General features: G+C 34.4%; 1 protein-coding gene across 2 annotated transcripts in view; it reads left to right on the forward strand.

Moving 5' to 3' along the window:
• Window positions 1-24,085, forward strand: part of LOC132052261 (cinnamoyl-CoA reductase 1) — a 54,155-nt gene extending 30,070 nt beyond the window's left edge. The window contains exons 2-6 of one of the 2 annotated variants that reach the window (XM_059443721.1): window positions 20,812-21,007; window positions 21,388-21,542; window positions 22,340-22,525; window positions 22,613-22,965; window positions 23,686-24,085. In XM_059443721.1, coding sequence (XP_059299704.1) covers window positions 20,887-21,007; window positions 21,388-21,542; window positions 22,340-22,525; window positions 22,613-22,965; window positions 23,686-23,869 — 999 coding nt within the window. In that variant the 5' untranslated portion in view covers window positions 20,812-20,886 and the 3' untranslated portion in view covers window positions 23,870-24,085. Of the gene's footprint in view, window positions 1-20,695; window positions 21,008-21,387; window positions 21,543-22,339; window positions 22,526-22,612; window positions 22,966-23,685 lie in introns of those variants that run through there. The other variant, XM_059443720.1, reaches the window with a different exon arrangement.
• The last annotated feature ends 3,243 nt before the right edge of the window (window positions 24,086-27,328 follow it).

Here is a 27,328-nt window from a genome sequence, read left to right on the forward strand (position 1 = left end):
GTTCGGTTTGATTTTTTTTAGCTAAAACCAAACCAAACCAATTATGGTCGGGTTTTTTTTTTTCCAACAGCAAACCAAACCACTAGTCGGATTTTTTTCTCGGTTTATCGATTTGGTACGGTTTGTCGGTTTACTTTGTTCAAACAAGAAAGCAAATAAGGAACTCCTCAACAGGACTATTTAGTACAAAAAATTGAAGTGAGTGCAGTTATGGGAGCTGTGTGATCCAACTGATATGAGAGATGAGATATTAGAGTAGAACAAGCAGCAGCAAAAAAATGAATGCTAGCGCCAGTACCTTTCATCGGGCATATTTGATCGGACAAGTATTTTAGCTTGTCACTTCTGTAGTTTATCGTATGAAGCTATATGCTGTTCTTTGTGTTTACCAATACTCTTGTTTATATCTTATCCGAATGGCTAATGGCTAGTAAAGTTTTCCACGTCGTTCTTCGAATATATCATCTAAATACCATTAATCATGGAAAGTTTTTCTGAAAATTATAATCTGAACACATCATATTCCAAATAGAGATTTTCGAAATGAAAAACTGCTGATTTAGTAAATGTGTAAAGATAAGAACAAGACTAGGTAAGATCAAGAAATTCAGATTAAACAAAATTAGGGGAATTTGGATTTAGAAAACGTTAAACTCGTTTGTTTTTGTGGATAAGGCTAATATTAGCTTCCCTATGCTGAATAGAGCCTGTCTTGTTTATGGCCTAATTCATTGCAGGGATTGGTTAAGTCAGGTTTCCAATGGATCAATGAAGTAGGAAGCCCTGCAACATGTAAAACCAAATCATGTTTTGATTCTAATCTCAGCCTGACACGTAGAAGTATTCATAGTACAGTTGCGTGCTTTCATATCTTCACCACACATGCCATTCGGAAAAACTTTTTCCTAAATTTCTTGTATACTTATTGGTTAGCTTTCTTTGTGCTACCATATATAATAGTACTTGTTTCTGAACACGTGTGTTGCACGTAGACATCCAATCACATTTGTCTATTTTCACATCCTTAAACTGTCCAAACTTTAGTAGTTATTGTGCTATATATGACAACAAATTAGGATAAATAAGTGATTGTTGAGTTATTTACAATAACTTCTCACATGGAAACCACTTTATTTATATCTCATCTTTTTTGCCAACGGAAGTAGTTGCAGAGGCGGATCCAGGATTTGAACTCTATGGGTTCAAACTTAAGATTTTTAGCATTGAATCCATTATATTTTTAAAGTTAAGTGTTCATATATATTATTTATTACAATATTAGTCGGTTTTTACACATAAATTTATGCTCAAGTGTCAAAAGTTAGGGGTTCAACCCCTACATACTATGCTACATACGCCTCTGAGTAGTTGGACAGCCATAAGTCTTTCTTTATCCAATTGTAGTTAATAGATGTTTAAGCGTCATATATCTTGTGTCCACTAAATGACCAATACAATACAAAAATATATCACATGCACCTCAATTCTTTATACTCCACTATTATAACCCGTCTCTATGCTAGATGTTGCTCGCAATACTGACCAATTCGAGCGTTTATCACCAAAAATAAGGAAGAAACAAAACAACTTAAGCAGGGTGAATGGAAGTTCTTAGATGAAAGGGCAAGGGAGTATAGAACAATAAAGGAAGAGCACTCTTGACATACTTTCAACAGAAACCACCAGTACCATTGGAATGGATAAAAAGAGCAACTACAATGTAAGGATACAGATCTCAAATAGAGTTCCATTAGATATGTAATGAGATGCAGCCTTTAATATTCATGGAAAATGGGGAAGAAATAAGCATGAACAACACTTGATCAGCTTGTTCTTCAAGCCGGAAAATGGAAACTTTGTAAACATTTCTTAACCAAATCAAGATTTCATGAAGTTAGGTTGGGAATGCAAAAAGACATCACCATAAAAACAAATGTCTCCGCAAACATTTTCAAATTCTGAAGGCATATGTCTCTCAATCGAAATGATGTATTTATAGGCCACAAATAACATCCAAACTCATTTAGGAATTTACACAGCCAAGCTTTAGAAAATGAAAAGTTAACTCAAAAAACGTTAAGGTTTTACATACATGATACATCCACGAGAATAATACTAATTGCATAATTACTAATGCAGTTTAATTAGTCTCTTCAGTTGCCCTCATGTTCAGATCACGTAGTCAAGCTATTAATTGTATATTTGTATATTGGTGAGTATCTTATATTTTAGTGGTTTAAATAATACAATAATGATAGATAATGGAAAGATTTAAAGACATAATTAGTATAATTTTTACATTTTTGTACATAAATGTAGAAATTAAAGGATAATTTTGTTTTAAGAGTACTGTCTACATGAGGGGTAAAATGGTTGTTTAATTTTTAATGGCATTTTGGTAATTCAACTTTGACATTTGTAGCTTGCCACTTTTAGTATAGTATGATATGATAATCGAACTCGCACTGCACATGTTATTCCTTTTAGTCATGTGTCACTGCAGCGATATGTTACGTTGAACACGCAGGGCGGCTCAATAAGATCGGTCGCCTAAAGCCAACTTTAACGGGAAGCCTTATTTTTTCTGCTCACTGTTTTTTAAAAGAAAAATTAACATATAAATCTATTATAGGTAAAAACTATGCTCATCCTCCTTTGACTAGATGTCTTGGATTCAAGCCTCATAATATAAAAAATCTGGCTAGGAAGCGATTCCCTCTTTAATCAAGCTTGCGTGTCTCGAAATCAAATTAATCGAAAATTCAATACAGATACGAACACCGGACCAAAAATAATGGGGCCCCCAAAAAATGGGGCCCCCATACCTTGTTGATGTTTCTTTTTTCCGTGTGCCCAAAAGCCCACCCGCCCAGTTTTTGAGAACTTTCTGATTCCCTTATCACAAAATTTGACCACGACGCTAAAGATAGTATAAAGAATTTTAACACCAGCAATTAAGTTGTTTAAACGAAACTATAGGTAACTGATTGTATTAAGTGGAATTAATATTTGAAAAATAAGGAAGGTAAGTTACTATCTTAAGTTAATTTTCAAGCCACACAAGTAAACAATTAACACGCTTGTTACATTATTGGAAGTTATCTTTATTAAACCATGTATATTGAACTTTTAAAACTTCACGCTTTCAAAGTCAATACGCATTTTTGCTCATAGAACCTTCACAACTTAATTACTCAATCAATTTAGTAAGTACATTATATTTCTTAATCATCAAAACATCACACGAGTCAACAAAGGTAGACTTACTTTTTTATTAACTAGTATGCCTAAAAACGAAACTACAACTAACAATAACATGACCGGAAAAATTAAACAAGACCGCTGGAATCTTCATAACATATCTTAAGGGTATTTATCCTTGACATAATGGAAAGATTTAAAGACATAATTAGTATAATTTTTACATTTTTGTACATAAATGTAGAAATTAAAGAATAATTTTGTTTTAAGAGTACTGTCTACATGAGGGGTAAAATGGTTGTTTAATTTTTAATGGCATTTTGGTAATTCAACTTTGACATTAGTAGCTTCCCACTTTTAGTATAGTATGATAATCAAACTCGCACTGCACATGTTATTCCTTTTAGTCATGTGTCACTGCAGCGATATGTTACGTTGAACGCGCAGGGCGGCTCAATAAGATCGGTGGCCTAAAGCCAACTTTAGCGGGAAGCCTTGTTTTTTCTGCTCAATGTCTTTTAAAAGAAAAATTAACGTATAAATCTATTATAGGTAAATACTATGCCTCATCCTCCTTTAACTAGATGTCTTGGATTCAAGCCTCATAATATAAAAAATCTTGCTAGGAAGCGATTCTCTCTTTAATCAAGCTTGTGTGTCTCGAAATAAAATTAATCGGGAAATTCAATACAGATACGAACACCGAATGAAAAAAATGGATCCCCCAAAATTTTGGGGCCTAAAGCCCCCGATTCAGCAGCTTGGCCCTCTGGCCGGCCTCGTGAACACGGCATTGGTCGAGTAATATTCGACTCTGCTTTGGTGGCCAAGTTCCATTTCTCCCTTTCTCTACCAAGACATTCTATTTACAACCGATTTTCACATCAACTCAATGAATATATTGTATGTGTCTATAAATATTATTATCACTTGATTAGTTAGTTGATCATTCTCTCCTCAATATTATCACTTAATTATGATAAACTATTGCACAGTTTGGAGTAAACATCAAATGTGAATAAACTTTTTCTTTATGAAGAGCCTCAAATATATGGCGAACTACTGTCGAAATTACCTACCTTAAACCTCAACCTTAAAAGGCTTTGGTTCTTTTTATAAAAGTCTGTCTAAGGCTTGAATATGAATCAATCATCAACCACTTCCGCAAATCACCACAATCAATCACCTCTACCTCTAAGCACCTCTACTACTAGTTAACAGTACCACCAATCACTTTCATCATTAGTTGCACACCACACTTCAGTATCGAATAATTTCCTAGTAATTGGCTGACTCCCTAACCATCCCAAACTTATTAATAAATTAAAAAAAAACGATAATGGGATTGAACTTTATTCCTTTTCTCTATCTCGGGACTCGAGGGGTCAAGAGCCTAATTAGGTACTCTCACCATACCTTTTTGATGTTTCTTTTTATCACAAAATTTGACCACAACGCTAACGATAGTAATTAACTTTTATATAATGATAATAGTATAAAGAATTTTAACACCACCAATTAAGTTTTTTTAAACGTGACTATAGGTAACTGATTGTATTAAGTGGAATTAATATTTGAAAAATAAGGAAGGTAAGTTACTATCTTAAGTTAAATTTTGAAGCCACACAAGTAAACAATTAACACGATTGTTCCATTATTGGAAGTTATCTTTATCAAACCGTGTATATTGAACTTCACGATTTCAAAGTCAATACACATTTTTGGTCATAGAACCTTCACAACTTAATCACTCAATCAATTTAATAAGTACATTATATTTGTTAATCATCAAAACATCACACTCGTCTAACAAGGTAGACTTCCTTTTTTATTAACTAGTATGCCTAAAAACAAAACTACAACTAACAATAACGTGAACGGAAAAATTAAACAAGACCGCTGGAATCTTCTTAATTAACATATCTTAACGGTGTTTATCCTTGACTGCTATATACCTAAACTTGATTAATAATTAATAACGTCTTTAAACTATTGTCTAAATTATGTAAAGAAAATTCTAAATGATACAACCCCACCCCTGAAGACTTATTTTAGAAGAAAGCGAGAAAGGGGAGACAGATTTGGGAAGATTCTTTGTTCCCTCCAGCATGTCGCCACTATCCAGCCCGCTATCATATCAGACTTTACAGTTTGCTTAGTTGTTTGCTGTAAAAAGTATGTATCCTCTATATGTCTAATTAGGATTAGTCTTTGGGGCATTTAAGTTATGTTTTAATATTTCTATCTGGGAGTTTTGTCCACTCCATTCGGACGGATTAATTGGTTGTAAATTGTGTCTCAAGATTCTTGCACAATATATATTGCCAATAGAACAGAGTCTGCTCGTAGCATTTTCTCAGGGAGGTTGACCTATACTTATTTTGCAGATCCTTTAATCCTGTCAAAAATATCAGGCCTGTTACACCACCGAAAAGAACTGGTATCCTCTCCTCTAAGATGAATGATGATCGACATATTGTGAAGAAATAATGGACCTTTGCGTCTAACAAAACTGCAAAAGCTAGCTCGCGAGTGAGGATTTTTCAAGACCATATAAGGAAATCACAAGTCATTTCCTCAATCAATGTGGGTCTTCATTTCAAGCATGGGATCAGGACAATCTTTCTCCAACAAAAGGCACAAAGTTATAGTTCTTGCTTATTATTGACATTTTAAAGGTTTTTGGTTTATTTAGTGGAGCAGGTGTTCAAACAAGAAAGAAAATAAGAAACTCCTCAACAAGACCATTTAGTATGAAAAATTAAAGTGAGTGCAGCTATGGGATCTCTGTGATCCAATTGATATAAGAGATGAGATATTAGACTAGAAGAAGCAGCAGCAAAAAAATGAACGGTAGCGACAGTACTTTTCATCAGGCATATATTGACACTAATAATACTCCGCTTATATCTATATCTAAACAACTCACTGTCTTAGAATTCTGAACCCTTAAAATTCAAATGGTGAATTCAGGATTCGAATTATTCGTGGTTTCATAGTGTGTCAAAGTGTAACTTATCTAAAATATGGCGAAAGTTTTATGTCAAAGTGTAATTTATCCGAATGGCTAAAAAAGTTTTCTGCGTTGTTCTGCCAATATATAATTTAAATACCATTAATTTTGGGGGGAATTTCTTAGGGTTTTTTGCCATGATTTTCTTATCAAATTTGAGTTTTATTTTTCTCTTGAAGGAAATTCAAAGTATTACCATAGTTGCTTTTACTTTTTTTTGAAAGGAAAATAAAATTTTCTTCCACTATTCCTTGTCTTAGAGAAAAAGTTTTGGACATCTATAAATTGAAGATATCCTTCCCACAACTAGAACACAGTAGCATCCACAATGTAGTCATTAAAGAGTCTTGTTTAGGAGGAGATAATTCTTTCAATAGGTTTTATGCTTTTTTATATTAGTTTTTCATATGTAGGTCAATTGACTAAACCCTATTAGAATATTATGTCTTTTTAGTATACTTTTCTTTGTCGTCTTATTTATCGTCGTTCAAGGTTTGCAATTGATAGCTTCCGCATGACGCCCTGATTATTTCGATCCCAATAAGTGGTATCCGAGCTAATGGTTCAACGGGTTGAAGACAGATTCAAGTCCATCAATTCAAATCAAGCTGCAATCGATTTTGCGATAATGAAGATTTTGACCAAAGTACTAAATGTGGAGATGAATTTCAACCATATTTTCAACATTATATTCCTGCTGCTGCATCTTTAAAAATAAAGCAAAATATTTTTAAATCAATTTTTAACTCATGATATTTTTAATCCTATTTTTAACCATGACAAGCAGTAGTGATGAAGATTATGTGAAGAAGGAAGATGAAAATTACTTTCAAGAAAATTCAGGCAAAAAGGGGAGATTTGTTAGGGTTTTTTGTCCTGATTTTCTTACCAAATTTGAGTTATACTTTTCTTTCGAAGAAAATTTTCAAAGTATTACCATAGTTGCTTTTACTTTTCCTGAAAGTAAAATAAAATTCTCTTCCATATTGGCTATTCCTTGTCTTGGAGAAAAAGTTTTGGACATCTATAAATTGAAGATCTCCTTCCCACAACTAGAACACATTAACATCCACAATGTAGTCGTTAAAGAGTCTTGTTTAGGGGGAGATAATTCTCTCAATAGGTTTTATGCTTTTTTATGGAGTATTAGTTTTTCATATGTAGGTCAATTGACCAAACCCTATTAGAATATTATGTCTTTTTAGTATACTTTTCTTTGTCGTCTTATTTATCATCGTTCAAGGTTTTCAATTGATAGGTTCCGCATGACGCTCTGATATTTCGATCCCAACAGAATTTCCGAAAATATGATCCAGACACATTTATACCCCAAATATTGATTTTCGAAATCAACAACTGTCTGATTTTTAATAAATGTGTAATAATAAGAATAAGACTAGGTAAGATCAAGAAATTCAAATTAAACTAAACTAGGAGGATTCAGATTTAGAAAACATTAAAGTCGTTCATTTTTGGCGGATCATACCGAATAAGAGATGACAGGTGACCTGATTTTAATAATTGCTGGGGTTGGTTAATGAAGTAGGAAGTCCTGAAAACGTAAAACTAATCATGTTTTGATTTCTAATCTCAGCATGATACGTGGGGTAAAACCAATCATGCTTTCATATCTTCAGCACACATGTTATTCCTAATATATATATACATATATATAGGCTTAGATAATTCTATGTGATACCTCTCTACGACCTCCTTGACATTTATCTTTTTTCTCTTTTTTTTTGGAGTTTTTTTCTACGTAATAAATCAGGTAAATGATTTTAAAAAAGGCCTCACAAAAATGAATGCTCCTACCATCCATGTTTGAGTAATCAATACAGTCTTTTAGTACAAACCAATAAAGATTCTCCTAATTACACATTTTCCTCTTCCTCTCAACTGTTGAAAATGTTTAAGAAAATTTCTATGTTTGAACTATACACTTCACTTACTTGCAAAAATCAACGCTTAATCCTCATTCTGAAAGCAAGAGGAAAAATTAACATTTATTTCCCTGTAATTAGCATTTATTAGTACATATTACGTACTCTGCTAGCTAACCATAGGAAATAAAGAGGCACGTAATCCTCCTAATAATTAGCCTCATGCCCACACGACTTTCTAACTTCAACTTGGACTCTATTTAGCATGTTTTAGAAAAATGGCCATCCAGCTAATTGGTCGAGCCAGTAACATCTCCTCTCTCTCTCAAAAAATAAAAATAAAAACCTCTCTCTCAATATAGATGATCTCATCCTTTTTACTGTATTTAATTTAAATAATTGAAATGTGGATGTCATATTTATTTTATTTAATTGTAGTAAAATTATGCTGAATTTGATTGAAGTAATTGTTGAAATATGTTTGTAGGAATATCATCTGGATTAAAAGTGAGTGATTATTTGCAAGGATGAAAAGGTGTCACTTGAGGAGAGACTTTTTCATAACGAAGATTTTGTATTGTGTGACGAAGAACAAAAATATAACAAAAACTTTAAAAAATACTTATAGTTAAAAATTTGTATCTTTAGTATATTATAAAGTTAAATAAAAGAAGAGTGATGTAGAACTTCTCTTTACCAATAAACACAATTATTATATTTTTCTCCTTTTTTGGCCTTTTCTCATTTATATGCCAAGTAAAAAGTACAAAAAATAATCGTTTAACTCTTTTAAGTATGTTAAATGTACTTAACTTTTTTCCTTACAAAGATGAAAAAAACGCTGCATAGCCTGGTGAGTATGGAAAAATGTAACATCTATTTCATTTATGCATAAACCTATGCTTATGGAGGAATTAATGAAATGACAGGAGTTTTTAATTTCATAAACTCATATATTAAGAAGTTATGGAGATGAAAAGTTGTGAATTATGAAGGTATAACAATTTGTGGGTAGTCATTTATTGCATCCATGGAAATCCTCACACCCAAAAATGAAGATTTCATTAGAGAAAGGAGAGAAACGAAGCATACGAAGTAGAAGATTTAACCTCTAAAAGTTGATTCAAAATAATTGAGTTTTTTCGTCTATCAAGAAGTATTTTATTCTTTTTTCAAGTTTACCCTTGATACATTCTTAATTCAATGAACAAATCTGATGTCTGTTATAGTTCCAAAGCTCCTCTTAATTAAGGATATTTTAGTAATACAACTCTAAATATTTAGGAGTAAGTGAATTCTTTAATCCATGTGTCAAAGCCTAAAACCTCAATTATTTTGGACTAGCGGGAGTACTAAATTTTCTTGGACGTTGCTTGATTATACTTTTAAACATGATTATCAGATAACTAACAATAGATACGTGGTATAGTAATCCTCTCAATATCTTTCCACTTGTTTAATTATCTTATTTTTCATGTGAAAAAGTATGCAATACTTTATTTGGATTTTTTTTTTCTATTACTCATTTCATATCTGTAAAATGTATTTTTCCTTACAAATTTGCTTTTTAATATTTTTTTCTTCTGCGTGTCTCCCAAATATATATATATATATATATATATATATATATATATATATATATATATATATATATATATATATATATATATATATATATATATATATATTGGTACTATAAAGATTTTATATCTTTATATCTAAATTTATATTAAAAAAGATATTAAAACTTATAATAGTAAAATATGTTTAACTTTAATAATAACAATTTATAAAATGAGCATTCATGCCGCGCGAAGTGCGGCCAAATTCACTAGTTTCCTATTAAAATCAGACTATTGGTTAGCTTCCTTGTGCTACCATATATAATAGTATATTGAACGCCTGCACATGTTATTCCTTTTAGTTATGAAAAAAAAGTAAATGAGAAAAAATAGGAAAGAGGAGAGAGAAATGACAAAAAAATGTGGAAGAAGAAAAGAAGAGTAGGAAGAGCATAAAGTGGTGGGGCTCACAATATAATTGTAATAAAATACTCCTTCACACGCCATGTCATATTTATGTCTCACCCAAGATAAAGTTTTTCACTTGTCACTACTGCAATATAGTATTGAACGCGGCATTGGTTGAGTGTTGGACCCAGCTTTGGCACCCAAGTTCCATTATCTCCATTTCTCTACCACACATTCTACCTATAACTGATATTACCACACATTCTACCTATAACTGATATTCACATCAACTCAATGAATATATTGTATATATTATGCTCACTTGATCACAATAAATGAATCATTATCTCCTCAACTTTATTACTTAACTATGATAAACTATTGGACTTTAATGTAAACCGAATTTGAATAAACTTTTTCATTACTTAGTAAAAGCCTCAAATATATGGCAACTACTACTGAATGCTACAATTACCTACCTTAAGCTTCAACCTTAACAGACTTTAAAGGTTCTGGTCTTCTTTTTCAAAGTGTGTCTAAGGCTTAGTTTGTTTTCCATTAATGGAGGTTTGAATTTGAATTATTTAGATGATCATGCTATTAAGTGAATTCTTTTCTTTTACGATCACTTATTTATTTTGAGTTTGTCTGATTACATAAATTTTTTATAGTCTTATAAATAATAAATGATATCCGTTGGAAAGATTTTTGTGAATATCACCTTTACTACTGTATGGGGTGAAATTCAAATTTAGTGGGTAGATTAATTAGAACCCAACACGTGGAGGTTTTAGCTCGGTCAGGTTCAGACTTATCATGGCGTTACTGATCACGACATGGGAACATCCTAGAGTCACTGTCCCCAGTAAGTAAAAGGACCGGTGTTGAATCGATGAGGCATGAACTATTTCGAAGCCGGGTGACCAGTGATCCTGCTTCCATATGGTCTTTTCTCCTTGGTCACAACCCACTTTACAGCTGGTCTGCAATCACAACGAATTTCAGACTTCACTCAACCTCGAGCACAAAGCCAGTCCCAAAACACTGTTTAATAGGATTTTTACACTGTTGAGTAATTTTTTTCGCACTGTACAATTGTACTTTTACATTGTTGAAAAGGAAATTTAACTATAACTTCATAGAGAAGGAAAAGGATCCTCACTCTTTGATAACAACAAACCTTTTTTTTTTTTTTTAAAGGATGCCACAAGGGCTTTTTATTAAACTAAGGTGCAGCAAATAAAGTAAGAAAAGGCAAAAGGGAAAGTAAACTAAGCTAAGAACGGGAAAAACAAAGAGAAGAAACCACTATACTAATCTTAGTCAATCTAGAAGGAAATCCAACGTGAGTGACCATCCACAAGCTATTTGAAGATCCGGGAAATGCCAATCGGTGTTGTGTAGCCAGATGATGAATGAAAGTTGACATATGTTGTTCGATTCAAACAAAAGCATCTCGAAAATGGAGGTGTGAAGATTCCAAAGATTTCTATCCGGTGTTCTTTTTCCTCTCCTTTGTAGCTCTTATGCTTCAAAGTATTGAATCGATATGGGTATCTTTGAGTTGTGGCTGAACTTGACTTGATTGTTCTTTGAGCCTATGGTTGATGTTGCTTACGTTTTTTGGTCCGAATGCTGCTTTCTTGTATGTTCTCCTTGGCTTCGATTTATGTTCCCCCCTCCTCTCATGTTTTGGATTTGTTGATTTTTGTGGCTTTGTGTGTATTGCTGTCCTCTAGATGTTTTCCTCTGGATTTCTATTGTTGTCCTTTGCTTTCCTTTGCCTTCTCTTGCTTTAGGGTTGTTTATTTTGTCTTTGTTCTTGTCCTTTTGTAATTGTTCTTGAAAGAATCTTCCCTCTGTGCTTTGTCGTCCTCCACCTCTGTATGTCCTTTCTACAGATTTCGATCGTACCTTCGCTTCACTAAATTCCCACGATTGTTGCTCAATAGTATGAGCACTTAACGATGGTAAGACCAACCATTGAGCTATTCTCGAGTAAACCACATGTTGTTGAAGGTATTGTAAAATCTGGATTGTGTTCTTATTTCTTCTGCCAAAACAATAAACAATGTTAGTTGAAAAAGAGGTTTTCTATACCCTCTTCCATCCCCTTGGATTTGAGCAAGAAAACCAATGAATCTCATCTCCTTCTCTCCCACCCTCTGTCATCTCTTGCTTGGTCGATTCTCAAGTATGGCAAGTTTAGTTTATCATTGTTGATCGGCCTTACGCCTTGGAGTGCCCGATCCCCCCGAAAAGGAATCAATATTTACTTCTCTTTCATCCAGGTACATTAGCAAATAATCGGCTATACGATTTCCTTTGTATATATAGCTATTACCTATAGGTTCTAGTGTTCATCCTTTCCCAAATCTCTTCCATCATTCCCTACGATGCGCGAAACTTTCCTAATCTTAAGATTATGTTTTTCAGACAATAAGGAATCAGGTTCTATTATAACCCTTGATATTCTTTCACCTCAATCACTCTCAACGTTTGTAGAATAGCCATAGCTTACGCTTGTGTGTTGGTGCGCATGGGGTTTTCCATCTCTTTAGCCTTCGCAACTAAAAGATTTGCATTCTCATCTACGATCTGAAGCTCCGATCCTCTGCCGGATTTCCCGCGAGGCACCATCGTATTTGCATTTCACCCATCCTAACTCGGTGGTTCCCACTTAACATGAATCACTTTGGTTCGTGAGAGTAATTTTTGAAGTGATTGCACCAGTACTCCGTCTATATGCGAAAGATATTTAAAATTACCTCTCCTCACCCTCATAAACATGATAATTGAATGCATGATTTGGTAGACTAGCTTGACCTTAGACATCTTGCCCCCATGCACAATAGCATTTCTTCTTTTCGAGTTCCCAAACAATAATAGGCAATCCTTTGCTTGGAAAATATATTTACATGGTGATTTTTGGGGCATCCCACCACAAATTAATAACTTGACTAGAATTTGAAGATTTTGAATATTTAATCCATGGGTCTGCGAAAATGTTCCATGTATATTGTGCAACGGGGACTTTAAAAACAAATGTGCTATAGTTTCTCTTTAGGCTCATCACCAATGACATGTCTGAAGAAAGGCCAAAGCCCCACTTCTTCACTATCTCTCGTAGAGGTATTTTAGCTTTCCATAGTCTCCATAGAAAAAATGAGATCTTCAGGTAATCCTTTTATCCAAATTCTCTTGTACAACTCATTAGTATCCATTCTACTGCCCTCTGACAAATTGAAAGGCGTTCCCACCGTAAATTTGCCTCTAGTATCTAGTTTCGAAAGGTTTATCTTGAACTCCATCGATTTGGTGGCTTAATGTTACCTGGATAATATGTTCAACAATATTACCTGGAGAATCTCCATTAATCTTCCTTCATCCCATTCTTCTTCCAAAGACCATTTCATAGCACTAATACCAGTTATCAAATATGAAACTGGAGGCATATTTTGGTATAAAGCCCCATTCATGTCGGTTGTCCCCAAAAATAAGAGTTTCCTTGTTTGACACCTTGCCACCATATTTCTTGTTCTATTAAGTCTCTACACCGCAACATCTTTTTCCATACGTATGTCCCTATTTTCCATTGTCTTATTCTTGAATGATCCTTTTTCAAGTACTTATTACTCATATACATCCTCCATAGTGATTGCTGCGTTCAAGTTCCACCACAACTTAGAGAAAAAGGCCTTTGATACATCTTGTAAACTCTAAACCCATTCCTCCATCCTCTTGATGATGGTATAAAGTTGTCCATGACACCCAATGCTTACTAGAGTTACCCACGAAATTGCTCCAAAAGAATTTTGCAAACATTCCGTGAATTTGGGCTAAGTACCCTTTAGGTGGATCACAGTCACAATAGGTGAATAGGCATACTCGAAACATGTTGATTAATGTTACTCTTCCTCCAATAGATAATAATTTCCCTGTCCATGAGAACAAGCTTTGTTAAATATCTTGTCGTGATCTCTTTATAGTGTGCTATCCTCCTCCCATAATAAATCGGCACCCCCAAGTAAGTAAATGGGAAATCCTTCCTTAGGAATCCGGTAATATCAAAGACACCTTTCTCTACACCTCCGAGTTACATTGTGATGAAGGAAAACAACACTCTTGCCTTTGTTAATCTTACTCCGCCCACCAATCGACTCATATTTAGCCGCCAATTTCTCCATGACGGGCCTCGCAGATTCCTCATTAGCCGAGGCAAATATAATAGTATCATCTGCATATGCCAAGTGGTTAATATATGGGCTCCGTTTTGGCATGCCAAATCCCGAAAATCTTTCGTCTTCGTATACGGAGCATTCAAAGCCCTCGACATGCATTCGTCAAGCCAAAATGAATAAAGTTGGTGATAAGGGATCGCCTTGCTTTACTCCTCTAGAAGATTTGAAAAAACCACATGGTCGCTCCATTAATCAAGATAGAATACCAGCTTATTTGAAACAATTCGAAGACCACATCAATCAAAACCTCACCAAATCCCATTTCCTTAGAACTTTGTCGAAATAACCATGAAACCTATCATATGCCTTAGTCATGTCCAATTTTATCACAACATTGGCTGGCTTACCCCTCAATCTCATGTCATGGACTATCTCCTGCACAAGTAGGATATTTTCTACAATGCTTCTACCTTTAACAAATCCGCCTTTGAGGTGATTATTCTAGGTAACAAATCGTACTAACCTTTCATGAATGATTCTTTAAAATACCTTCTTGGAAAAATTACTAAGACCGATAGGTCTCAATCCGAAAAGGTATTAATTTCCTTCTTTTTTTGGAATAAGAACGATTTGTACAAGTGATGTATCTAGGTATATTATGACCACAAAGAAGGATCTCACCATTAGCACCCATATCCTTAACAATTATGTCCCAACATGCTTGGAAGAATTTTCCAAAGAAAACCATCGGGTCCTCTGCATCGTCCGAATTCAATCCAAATCGCTTTTCTTCACTTCCTCTTCTCCGGTAATTGATTGATCTTTCATTTTGCTCACCGTAATAAGCTTAGGAATATTGTCCATGATATCAAAATTGTCGGCACTTGATTCCTCGAAACCGATCTTCATAAAAATCCGATGGCTTCTGAATAATTTTCGGCTCTGTTCCAACCATACACCATCTTAGTCCCGAATCCTCTTAATATGCAACTTTTTCCTCTTTCCCATTTATGGGCATGAAAAATTTTGTGTTCCTATCCCCATCTTTAAACCACGCATCCCCGTTTTTGTTTCCAAAATTTCTCTTCTATAGCATAAAACCTTATTAAATCGGCTGCACACTCGTAGTCTTGCCTATTCTCTTGGGATGGATTTTCTTCAAAAGCCATCTCATGTACTTTGACAATTTCTTCTAGGGTAGCCAATTTAAAAATATCCCCAAAGGTTTCTTTGCTCCACTTAGTCAAAGCTCTACTCACCTTTTTCATCTTATTATGAAAGTTGAAAAAAGGATCATAACAATATTGTTCTTCCCAATTCACTTTATTTGTTCCAGAGAAAGCTCTCCTGCTTATCCAAAGTTAAGAAATCTAAATATTTCTTAATGCTTACTTGTCTCTGTTAGAAGAAGTGGCGAATGATCGATCCTTGTTTAATTAAATGTTCCACTTCAAAATTGGGGAATGTATCTGGAAAGCCCGATTCCCTAAGCATCCGTTCTAGTCTCTTAAAAATACAAGCTTATTAGATCTTCCATTCCACCAAGTGTAAATGCCACTGAGAATCCCAATCTGCTACCGACATATATTCAAACAATGTGCAAAGTCCTCTACAAACAAATTCACCGGCAAACCTCCATATTTCTCTGCCATCATCAAAATGACATTAAAATCACCTCCTATAATCCATGGTGAGTTAATGGTATAGGCCATATCATATAATTCATCCCACGGGTGATTCTAGTAGCCTTCTCGTACTTGGCATATATCAAAGTAGCAATGATCTCACGTAGGTAGAATCTAGATGAGTTAACTTCAAAGCAAAAGTTGTTCATTGTCTCTTGTGACCTCTGCTTGAAATTCCTCGTTGACAAACACCCAAATCTTACCCGATTATGTTGTGCATGTTGTCACCATTCCCCGTGCCATAATCTATACATATCTATGTGTCTGTGGTGCTGAAATGGTTCCATCAATGCTATAAAATTGAAATTCTTTTGTATGTGCATCAAAACTACTCTCTCAAAGGCTTGTTGAGTATTAACAGACCTAATATTCCATATGAGTGAGCTATTCATTGTAAACTTCCTTTGGCATATGCTTTCCTCGCCCTTGAGTACGCCACCTGCGCACGGGAGGCACACTTTTATCTGTTTTGCTTATGTGTCTCCCTTTCTTTCTTTGTTTTGGTTATTTGTTTTGGTGAAGCATCCCCGCATTATGCTCACGGGGTGATTGGGATATTTGTTTTTCCACTTCATCATCTCCTATATCATCATTCTTTCTTCATCATTGGTCTTACTTTCGAGCACATTTGAAGATATAGAATACTTTATTTTCCCCAAATTCCCCATCTTCAATAATATCCTTCCTTTGTTGCTCGTTAGCATTTATTTGCACCCATTTTATTGTCTCCATGATCTGCATTTTCTCCTTCCTCATTGTTGTGGTTGTGTGTAGATGACTCTGTATCTTTTACTTCCTTGGCTATTTCATTAGAATTGTCCAGTACTTCATCAGGTGGTTTTTCAGATTTTTCCACCTGTTGATCTGTGGTTGTTTGTTGCTCAGTTTCAGTAATTTCTATTAGTTTATCTATCTCTTGCACTGTTGAGTCTTGACTTATCCTCCTCTTTTTGCTCTCCTCATTGACACCCTCCCTTTCCATTGTTCTCTTGCTCTTGTGATTTTGTTTCCTCCTCTCATTTGATTGCCCTTGACGCATCATGACTTTGTGTTGTGACTTACGCAATCTTATTCCTTCTCAATACTTGTTTGTTGTTCCATTAGTTGTTTAAAGGCACTAGTACTTCCTCCTTGTTTTCCAAAACATGCTTCCACCCATGGCTTTGCGATTCCCCCAATTAACGTTTTGTTTTTAACCTTGGTCCCACTTCTTTTGTACTCGACCATCCTCATCATTATGTTCATCTTCCTCCAATTCATTTCAAGGACTTCGAACTTGTTGTTTGTTGGAGTAAGCGTATTTGTTTTGATTTACTCACCTCTTGATTGTTCACTTCTTTTTCTTTCCTTTCTATACCTTTATTATTACCCCTTCCATCTCATTTTTGTCTTTGGCCTTCAAATTAGGATCATTTTTTGGGATCATTTTGTTTTACAACAACCTTTCGTATTTAAGAACTTTGAATGGTTGTTGTTTGCTCTTTAACATGCGCTTTTTCTCCCCCATCCTCTTTTCCATTGGTCCTTTTTTTCTCCCCAAGTCCTTTCTTTCTCCATTAGGATTGTTATTCTCCTTGATATGTGCCTTTCCATTATTATTCTCCTCCTACTTGTTGCTTTTTCACTCCTTTCCTTTATGTCCTCCTTTTTTGGTCCTAATTTACCGGATATAAATTCCAGCAATCTTGCTTATTATGTCCTTGTATTTTGCAATTAACACAATATTTTGGTAAGTAGTCATATTGTATTGTTTGCCATTTGGATCTAACTTCATTTGTCTCTTCATCAACACAACGATTTTCATTCTTTTGGGTAATTCCTTCATCAAGTCCACTTGCTTTGACTCTTTGCAACTAGGCCTTGTTTGATTGTCGGTGGCTTTATCTATCCAAAAGGTCTTCCTTTGCATTTGCTAATGAGAACAAGGATTCCTTGTCAAAGAGATTAGTAGCGACCGGAAAGGAGATCCATGCTATAACGAATTGTTGTTTCCTCATCCGGCTTAAACCAAGGATCCCATATGAGAAATCTAGCCGGAAAGATTCTATTCACGAACCTAATCTCCCATGGTCGAGAAGCCGAGGTAGCATAATCTTTTAGTAAAGATAAACGAACTAGAATATGCTATCCTCACATAGCCACATGGTACGGGGCCCTTACTTCCCAATTGTGTTGGTATATTCTCCTCATTCGTATGTACATCCGGTCTTCCATAGGAGAATTTAGCAACAAGTGCATATTGTAAATTCTGTCTCTTACATAGTATCTCAAATTCTTCTTTGTCCATGAAACAGAGGGTTCTCCATGTAAATATGTAACGGGTTTAATGTCGGTTGGTCCGGTTTTGGTGTGTTTGTGAGGTTGTTTAGTCTTTGTGGCATAATTGATTGTGGGTTGTATATGATTTGTTTAGGTTGACCGGCCCAGTGGGCGGGCTTTGCAGCCCTACAGCGAGGCCATTTTGGGTGGTAGATACTTGTGTTTTTGGTAGGCTAGGTTTTTAGCAGAGTATATGCGCCCTAAAATACCAGAAACTAATTCATCGATCTTTGATAACAACAAACCATTGTTGAGTTCATATGAAATATCACAAGCACTCCATTTTACTTCTAGTTCTTGCCTATTTACTTTATGTCATTTATATTCTAACTTTTATGTGTACTTTCGGTTTAGCCACAAAAAAAGGGGTTTGATCGACCACGATTTACTTGTCGCTAACCCCTTTTATACAAATTTAAGTGTTATTAGGGCCCGTTTGGCTATGAAAATTTTTCACTTTTTCCCGGAAAAAGTTTTCACTTTATTTGGAAATCAACATTGGGCCATGAAAATTCCAAATACAACTTTATTTGAAGGGAAAAGGGTCAAAAATACCCCTCTACTTTGGAAAAAGGGCTAAAAATATCCTCTGAACTTATTTTGGGTCAAAAATACCCCTCTCATCCTTAAAGTTTTCAAATGTACCTTCTTGTGAAATTAACACCAAAATAACCCGAAATCGAGTTTTTAAACCCGCTCCATCATTTAAACTCGACTCACCTAAATAATAACCCATAAGATCCCCTTATTCCCCCAATTCCCTCAAACTTCAAACCAACATATTGAGGGAATAAGGGGATCTTATGGGTTATTATTTACGGTCGAGTTTAAAATGATGGAGCGGTTTAAAAACCGATTTCGAGGTTATTTTGGGATACCGTCAAGACATATGGGATATATTTGAAAACTTTAAGGATGGGAGGGGTATTTTTGACCCAAAATAAGTTCGGAGGATATTTTTAGCCCTTTTTCCAAAGTAGAGGGGTATTTTTGACCCTTTTCCCTTATTTGAAATTGTATTTGGAATTTGAAAAACACAAAAAAACTTGTTTTTACTTTTTTCACTTTCACTACATTCAAACAACCAAATATTCTTTGCAAACACTATAACCCAACACAACTCCATCTTCAACTCCAACTCCAAAATACCAAATAAAATGAAATATTTGGTGTTCATGGCGAAACGCCTACTAAGTTAACATATTTAGCGGTAAACAACTACTACTCTATTCACTAGCACTACACAACGATCACTACTATCACTCTCCACCACTGCCAATCTCCACCGCACATCTCTCACCACCCTCCACCAGATCACCACTACCATACAACCACCATCCCTAATAATCTCCCTTGCCCAACCACTTTCACCGCTAGCCATCTCCACTAATCACCTTCATCATCAACCACCTCCATATACCACCATAATCAATCGCCTCTATTTCCAAGCACCACTACTATTAGTCAATACCAGCAATCACCTCTATCACTAGCAACCATCACTTGTTAGCACCACCAATCAATCAATCACTACCGTAAACCACCACAATCAATCGCATCTACTTTCAAGAACTTCTACTATTAGTCACCACCCATCACTAGCCGTAATTACCAGCTTCAGTATTGAATAAATTCTTAGTAATTGACGACTTAATAACCATCTTACAACTATTAATTAAAAAAATAAATTAAAAATGCCATTGAACTTCATTTCCTTTCCTTCTTTCTTTTTATGTGTCTTTTACCATAAGACTTGACTACAACACCAACAATAATAATTGAGTTTTACTTCTGTAAACTGATAGTATAAATTTTTTTAACATCATCATATTATTTAAATGAAATTATAGATTACTTTTTTTTTTTTTGGTACAGTGAAACAATTAACACGGCTGTGCCAACCAGTGGTTTCATCATTGGAAGTTATCTTTACCAAAACATGCATATTGAACTTCTAAGAACTACACTCTTTCAAAGTCAATACACATTTTTGCTCATAGAACCTTCTTAGCTTAATTACTCAATTAATTTAATAAGTACATTATATTTGTCAATCATCAAAACATCACACGAGTCAACAGAGGTAGACTTACTTTTTTTATTGTAACTAGTATGCGTATAAACAAAATTACAACTAATACTAACATGACCGGAAAAATTAAACAAGCCCACTGGAATCTTCTTAACATATCGTAAGGGTGTTTATCCTTGACCACTATATACCTAAACTTGATTAATAACTAATAACGTCTTTAAACTATTGTCTAAAATATGTAAAGAAAATTCTAAATGTAACCCAAGAGAGTATTTTCCCGAATAACAACGGTCAATTTAATCCACTTAATTCAACAGTAGGATCACATGGTTCAGGTTCGCAAGACCTTTACATCATAGAAGTTATACCAACAATTAGTTTGCGCAAAAAACTCTTTAAAGTACGTAAGCTTATTGGTAGTAGGTGAGTTGGGGTACACTTTACCAATAACATTTCGAATATATATAAACACACTCCAGTCCCTCTAATTTACATATTACTTTCCAAGAAACGAGCCTAGCTATTTAGCCCTTTGTCTATATCATCTTCATCTTATCATATACATAAAACCAATCAAGCTCATCGGAAAAGTAACTAACATGCCGTCAGTTTCCGGTCGAGTCGTATGTGTTACTGGTGCTGGAGGCTTCATTGCCTCTTGGCTTGTTAAACTTCTTCTTGAAAAAGGCTACACTGTTAGGGGAACTGTAAGGAATCCTGGTAAGCAAAATATAGTCCATTTCATCCTTCTGAAATAGCCATATTTTCATTGAACTCATTAATTTCGTTTCGAACCATGTTTATGTATACCTATAACAATATCATGCTCATTAATTTTGAACTTACTGACTTTTGATCCATGATTGACCCTCTGCCTATCTGACGTTGAGTATTTGTCCCAACCGCTGTGTACATCATTTGGATTTCGAGAGTCAAACTTTTAAATTTTGACCATTATTCGTGCTGATTAATTTGCACTCCCTTACTTTAGATTCTTGATTGGCCTCTGCCGTTGTTGAGTACTTATAAATTTAAATGGTTTCTTTCTTTTATTGTTTAATTTTGATGGGGGTTGGTTAATTAATTATAATTGTGTATAGATGATCCCAAGAATAATCATTTGAGGGAGCTTGAAGGAGCAAAAGAGAGGCTAACTCTGTGCAGAGGTGATCTTCTTGATTACCAGAGTTTGCGTGAAGCAATCAACGGTTGTGACGGAGTTTTCCACACAGCTTCACCAGTCACTGATGATCCAGTAAGTCTTTTAACTTATCTATTTATGCCAAGTATTGGTATGAAACAAAGGGACAAAAGAAAAACCAAATTTGTAATGTGAAAAGAATCAAAAATTTGTGTTTGACTTCTCTACGTGAAGCGTGCACGCTTAGTTGCAAAAGAAAAAAAAGCCTCTTATCTTAGTTCTTTTGTTGGTTGGATTGTTACTTAATCAAAATTGAAAGAAAGTTAGTTGGGTTATCAATTATCTTACTAGCTTTGTTTTCTCTTGTTTGTCTGTTTCTCTTTTTTTTTTGGTTTTCATTTCTTGGTGGTTGATTTGAGTATTATCCAGGAAAGATAAACACAATAAATTAGTACCACTAAAACACAATAAATTAGTACCACTAGTTGGTGAACTGGGGCCAACCACTGCAGTGGCGGATCTAAGATATTCTCTGAGGGGGTTCGAAAAATAAAAATGTAGTGCCCAAGGCTTGAACTTGGAACCTTAAGGTGAATTTTGAACCCCCTAAACCACTAGAACCAACCCCTACTCTTATGATCAAGGTGTTCAAAATCTATATATATACATAAAACATATAAAAATACCTTATATATACAGCGTAATTTTTTGCCGAGGGTGTTCGGGTGAACGCCCTCAATGGTCTGTAGATCCGCCCCTGAACCACTGGTTGGTTTTTCAACACTACCTAAAACTTTAATTTGTTTTATGCTTTCTGTTCCACCAAGAGGACCACGATGGAAAATAAGGTCTTTTTTAAGTCGTTTAGCTTTTGATTTTCCTTTCTTCAATAATTTATTTTCTTGTTGAAGGAACAAATGGTGGAGCCAGCAGTTATTGGTACTAAAAATGTGATAACGGCAGCAGCAGAGGCCAAAGTACGAAGGGTTGTGTTCACTTCCTCAATTGGGGCTGTATATATGGACCCAAACAGGGCCCCTGAAAAAGTAGTCGACGAGACTTGCTGGAGTGATCCTGATTTCTGCAAGAACACTAAGGTACATAAAACGTAGTTTTACACTATACATAAAATTTAACGTGTTATATCAGGTTATTGACTTAAATTCGTTATTTTGGTACTATAGAATTGGTATTGTTATGGGAAGATGGTGGCAGAACAAGCAGCATGGGACGAGGCAAGGGAGAAAGGAGTCGATTTGGTGGCGATCAATCCAGTGTTGGTGCTTGGACCATTGCTCCAAAAAACTGTGAATGCTAGTGTTCTTCATGTCCTCAAGTATCTTACTGGCTCAGCTAAAACATATGCTAATTCAGTTCAGGCATATGTGCATGTTAAGGACGTTGCTCTAGCTCATATACTAATCTACGAGACTCCTTCAGCATCTGGCCGTTACCTCTGTGCTGAGAGTGTGCTTCACCGTGGCGACGTGGTTGAAATTCTTGCCAAATTCTTCCCGGAGTATCCCATCCCCACTAAGTAAGTTCAACTCCCAAATCTATCAACATGATCGCGCTATTATTTGAAGTATGTGGACATGCATTCTTATTGCAAATTAAGATCGCGAAAAGCAATTAGGAGTACATTCTTTTTGAAATTGTGCTCTCTAAGTTCCCTTCAAAAACTGGCAGTACTATTGATTAAGACGGGTGTGATGGAGCCACATAGATTGAAGGATAGTCAATTCGACACTCTTTGTCTAAAATTATATTTGCTTATATATGTCCACAAAATATGCATCAAATACTTGCAAGTTGTTGGATTTTTCTGCCTTATTTCCACAATATATAAATCACTACTAGCTAGAGTCTTTATTTTGCAGCAAATAAGGGGAACTTTCACTACTTGCTAGAATATACCAGACTGCCAGTAGATGTACCAAACTTTATTGGTAAGAAGAGTATGACCAAAGCATTGACATCATAAATACAAGTAACCCACTAACAAACACTTGTGTATCAACAATGCTATCCAACATTATTCTTTGGGCCTGAATTGCTCTTACCTACCACAACATCACTGTCTTGGCTGGCTGGTCCCAACCTTTCCTTCTGTTTTACCAATAAAACCAAACTTTATCCTTAAAATTCCAAATCAACTCTAATGCTTTTTTAATGTCTCATTATGATTAGTGTATAGTTTCATTTTAAAATATTAGTATATAGTACTCAAATCTTGGTTTTACTTGTGAAATACCAGGTGTTCAGATGTGACAAAGCCAAGGGTAAAACCGTACAAATTCTCAAACCAGAAGCTAAAGGATTTGGGTCTGGAATTTACACCAGTGAAACAGTGCTTATATGAGACAGTAAAGAGCCTACAGGAGAAAGGTCACCTTCCAATTCCTACTCAAAAGGACGAAATTATACGAATTCAGTCTTAGCTTTACTATGTATCAAGAACCAAATGCTGCACCTAGAAATATACAATTTACTTGTGTGCTCTGTTTTAATATGTTCAAGGAAATGTGTTTACTGTTTCCCTTGTTGTTATATGAGGGACTGCTTTTTTTTTTTTTTTTCCATAAGATATCACCTTTATGTAATTTCTGTATATATTTGGAATGTTCTAATTAAGTAATGTTCATATCTTTCTATAATGGGATAGTTGCACTTTTAGTACTTCGGTTATTAGCAATTCTGAGTTGATCCTGGAAATATTTGGCTATGCATATTTAATTAAAATGTCTATTATTTTGTCCCTTTATATATGAAATATGTGATCTTAGACTATTTTAAAATTACCAGTTTCTGGGTTCGTGCGTTGCACGTGTTCTAATTCAATAAGAATAATTTATTTTTTTAAAAATGATATAAACAATAATACTAAAACATGTGTGTAATGAGTAACTGAAAATTTGAAGAAAGAAAGTAACAACTGAATTTGATAAACAAATAGCCTACTCAAATGACTTTATTGTTAAACGCAAAATATTATGAATCTTCTAAACTTGCAAAATTGAACAATTAAATTTAGGTATGTGTGATATGTAATGTGATAATTTTGACATGATTAAGTGCCAATAATTTTAATATTTCCTTACGGACAACATTCTTGATGTATGTTCACCTGGACGTTTTATATGCTCAATTATGACTATAACTCTTATTTTGACCATTACATTGATATTTTCAATTATGACCGCATCTCGAATTTTCTTCTTTTTTCATCATGGCACGTTCTACCAAAATTACTTCCTTACAGTCATACTCAAACCAAAGTGTATTGAGTCCTTTCTTTAGTTTGAATTTTTATTTTTAGTTTTCTTGAACAATGTTATATTTGATCGATTACAAAGACAAAAAATACTATAGGTTATTAAATTAAAAAAGGAAGAGAATTATTGTGATACTTAAAATCATAAAAGTATAGACATGCACATGAAAACATCCTTTGACTATAGTGAAAATCGTATTGTACTAACTGATTAGCAACAAATTAAAGTAGGAAGAGTTCCTATCCTATAAATTTTAACTATTTTCACCCTAACCTCTATTTTCCTCCAAAATCATAAAAACACATCCATTCTTTTGTTATTTGTGACAGCGAAGTAGGAAACATACAATACAAATATCCCAAAAATTAATTTTGCGTTAAGAGGTAACTGTGTGCCTACTATTCTGGTTTGCGTATGAGATTATATTGTGTGCCGTCAAAAATTCATTTGAAAGGCTGAGTAGATGTGAATTAATAGCACTTTTTTTTTTTAATCTTGTTGTTGATCTTAAAAGATGATAAGTTTTTTGTGAATTGTTTTATACTACTGTTTAATTTTTTGCTAAAAAAAATAAAAAGATGAGCAGATCACATTTGAGTCAAGACAAACCTCTAACAACATAATCTTTGATTGAAGAAAAATCTCAACACCGCTGCTCTCCAAAGAGTTATTCCAACTCAAAAGTTCAAAAAAAGTTGTCAGATTAAAGCAAAAGAATAAAGCAAGTATTTTCATCATATTCCAAAATAAAACTATAGAAAATTATGAGATCTGTTTATTGAGAAAAAATATACTAAGAAAATGATGAAAAAGAAGCACAACTATTTATCGTTTCTGAACAAAGTGATCTGACACTTGATGCCAAATTTATCAAGTAGGAATGAAGACTATTCATAAATAGTATAACCGGTAGAAGTTTAGAAGACCAAACTAATAAATATAAGAATGTGAATAGGTTAGTATTCTAAAGCACCACTACTAGGAACTATGAATTGCTACAGCCTTATATTAATTACTGGAAAATGAATCAATTATCACCATTTATCCTGTTCAATGCATCTGATTTTATTCATTTAGTTTACTTATTTTAATTAATTATTACTAAAAGTCTTTTTTCTTTTAAGGATAAAATTATTATTCAACTTTTGAAGGGCAATTTGGTATTTTAACTTTTCACTTTGGGGCTTTCCACTTTTAATATAATATGATATGATATTACCTTCAAATATGAAAATTATAAATAACGGTGCAGAATTAATATAACACATTGATAACTAAATGATTTAGCATTAATAATTCGTTAAATTTGTAAAGATTCGAGGTAAGAGAGATTAAAAGTGTACATATACATTGATTGAAGGTTAAAATGTGCTTAACCAAAAATCACAAGAATCAACATCAGAAATCTTCGATATTTGAAGGATTAAAAACTAATTTCCCTTCTATGATCCTTATCTTTTACTAACTAAGTTCGTCAGTTGTTGGCTGAGGTCTCAAGTTATACTTTCTCCACACGTTAAATTACCATCTCTGACTTACAAGCAATTAAGTTGTCATTATTTTGAAAAGTCGAAACTGCCAAGGAAATTAACAGAGGGAAGCGTCACATTTTCATCCTCATAGTCAACCGTCAATAAGCAGGCATGCTTTGAGTCTCTGTGATCACTAGTTTAGTGCTTCATAAGTCAAACATATAGTAATTGCGGTACATTTCTTCCGTTGTCTATAAAAACCTTGGTGGCAAATGGCAATGTGGCATTGGCTGCCCACCAGTCATAATCACTAATCAAGATCCCCCATTAATTAAGGGACTTTTCTAATAATCCAGGATAGTAGGTTAGTCCTTTCGGCTTTGCTCGGGCCCCCCCAGGCCCCCACTACAACCGGCCGCAATGTCAATATGCCTAATTTAGAGTGAGTTGCACTGTTCAATAATATTAATATAGGATATTCCTGACATAATTAATTTCTTGAAAGATTTCTAGTACAATCTGCCTTTTTATTGAATTTACTCTTAGGATATTTACCGGTAAGGGTGGCTGAGTTGGTTCAGTAATTTTCCACATAGGAAACATGAGCTCTATTTCTTTCGCCAACAACTTTCTCAGTCTGATCTCACGCACGAGGCTTGCCTAGTGAGATTTGCATTTTCTGTGTGGTTTGCGGGTTATTACATCAAGAGTGGATTTACCTGGAGCAGCTGTGGGTTCACTAGTAAAAATATCAATAGTTCAAACCATATTCAGTAGGACATTTCTTATTTTTATAGGAATTTCTATACCAGAAATGTTAATAATATCTTCAATTAGTAGCTTTTCTGGAAAGTAAAATATAGAAAATCTGGTTTTACAGATACGGAAGGAGAACTGTCATCCGAGTTAATCCACTTGAGACGTCCTGGAACCGACTTTCTAATTATATTATTTTTTTCAACCTGGATTTAGACGTGTAGTGAAATAATACGAGAGGAGTGCTTAGTTCAAATGTTTGGCAATCACATCGAAATATACTCTATTGTTCCTAAGATTCCGTGTGGCTATGGACTTTGTCAAGATCCATAAAATTAGTCAGAAAGAATCTTCTATAATAAGAAGGGAATCTTTGAAGTCTTAAAGAGTCATTCAA

The sequence above is a fragment of the Lycium ferocissimum genome, chromosome 4, assembly GCF_029784015.1.
Source record: "Lycium ferocissimum isolate CSIRO_LF1 chromosome 4, AGI_CSIRO_Lferr_CH_V1, whole genome shotgun sequence".
NCBI lineage: Eukaryota > Viridiplantae > Streptophyta > Magnoliopsida > Solanales > Solanaceae > Lycium > Lycium ferocissimum.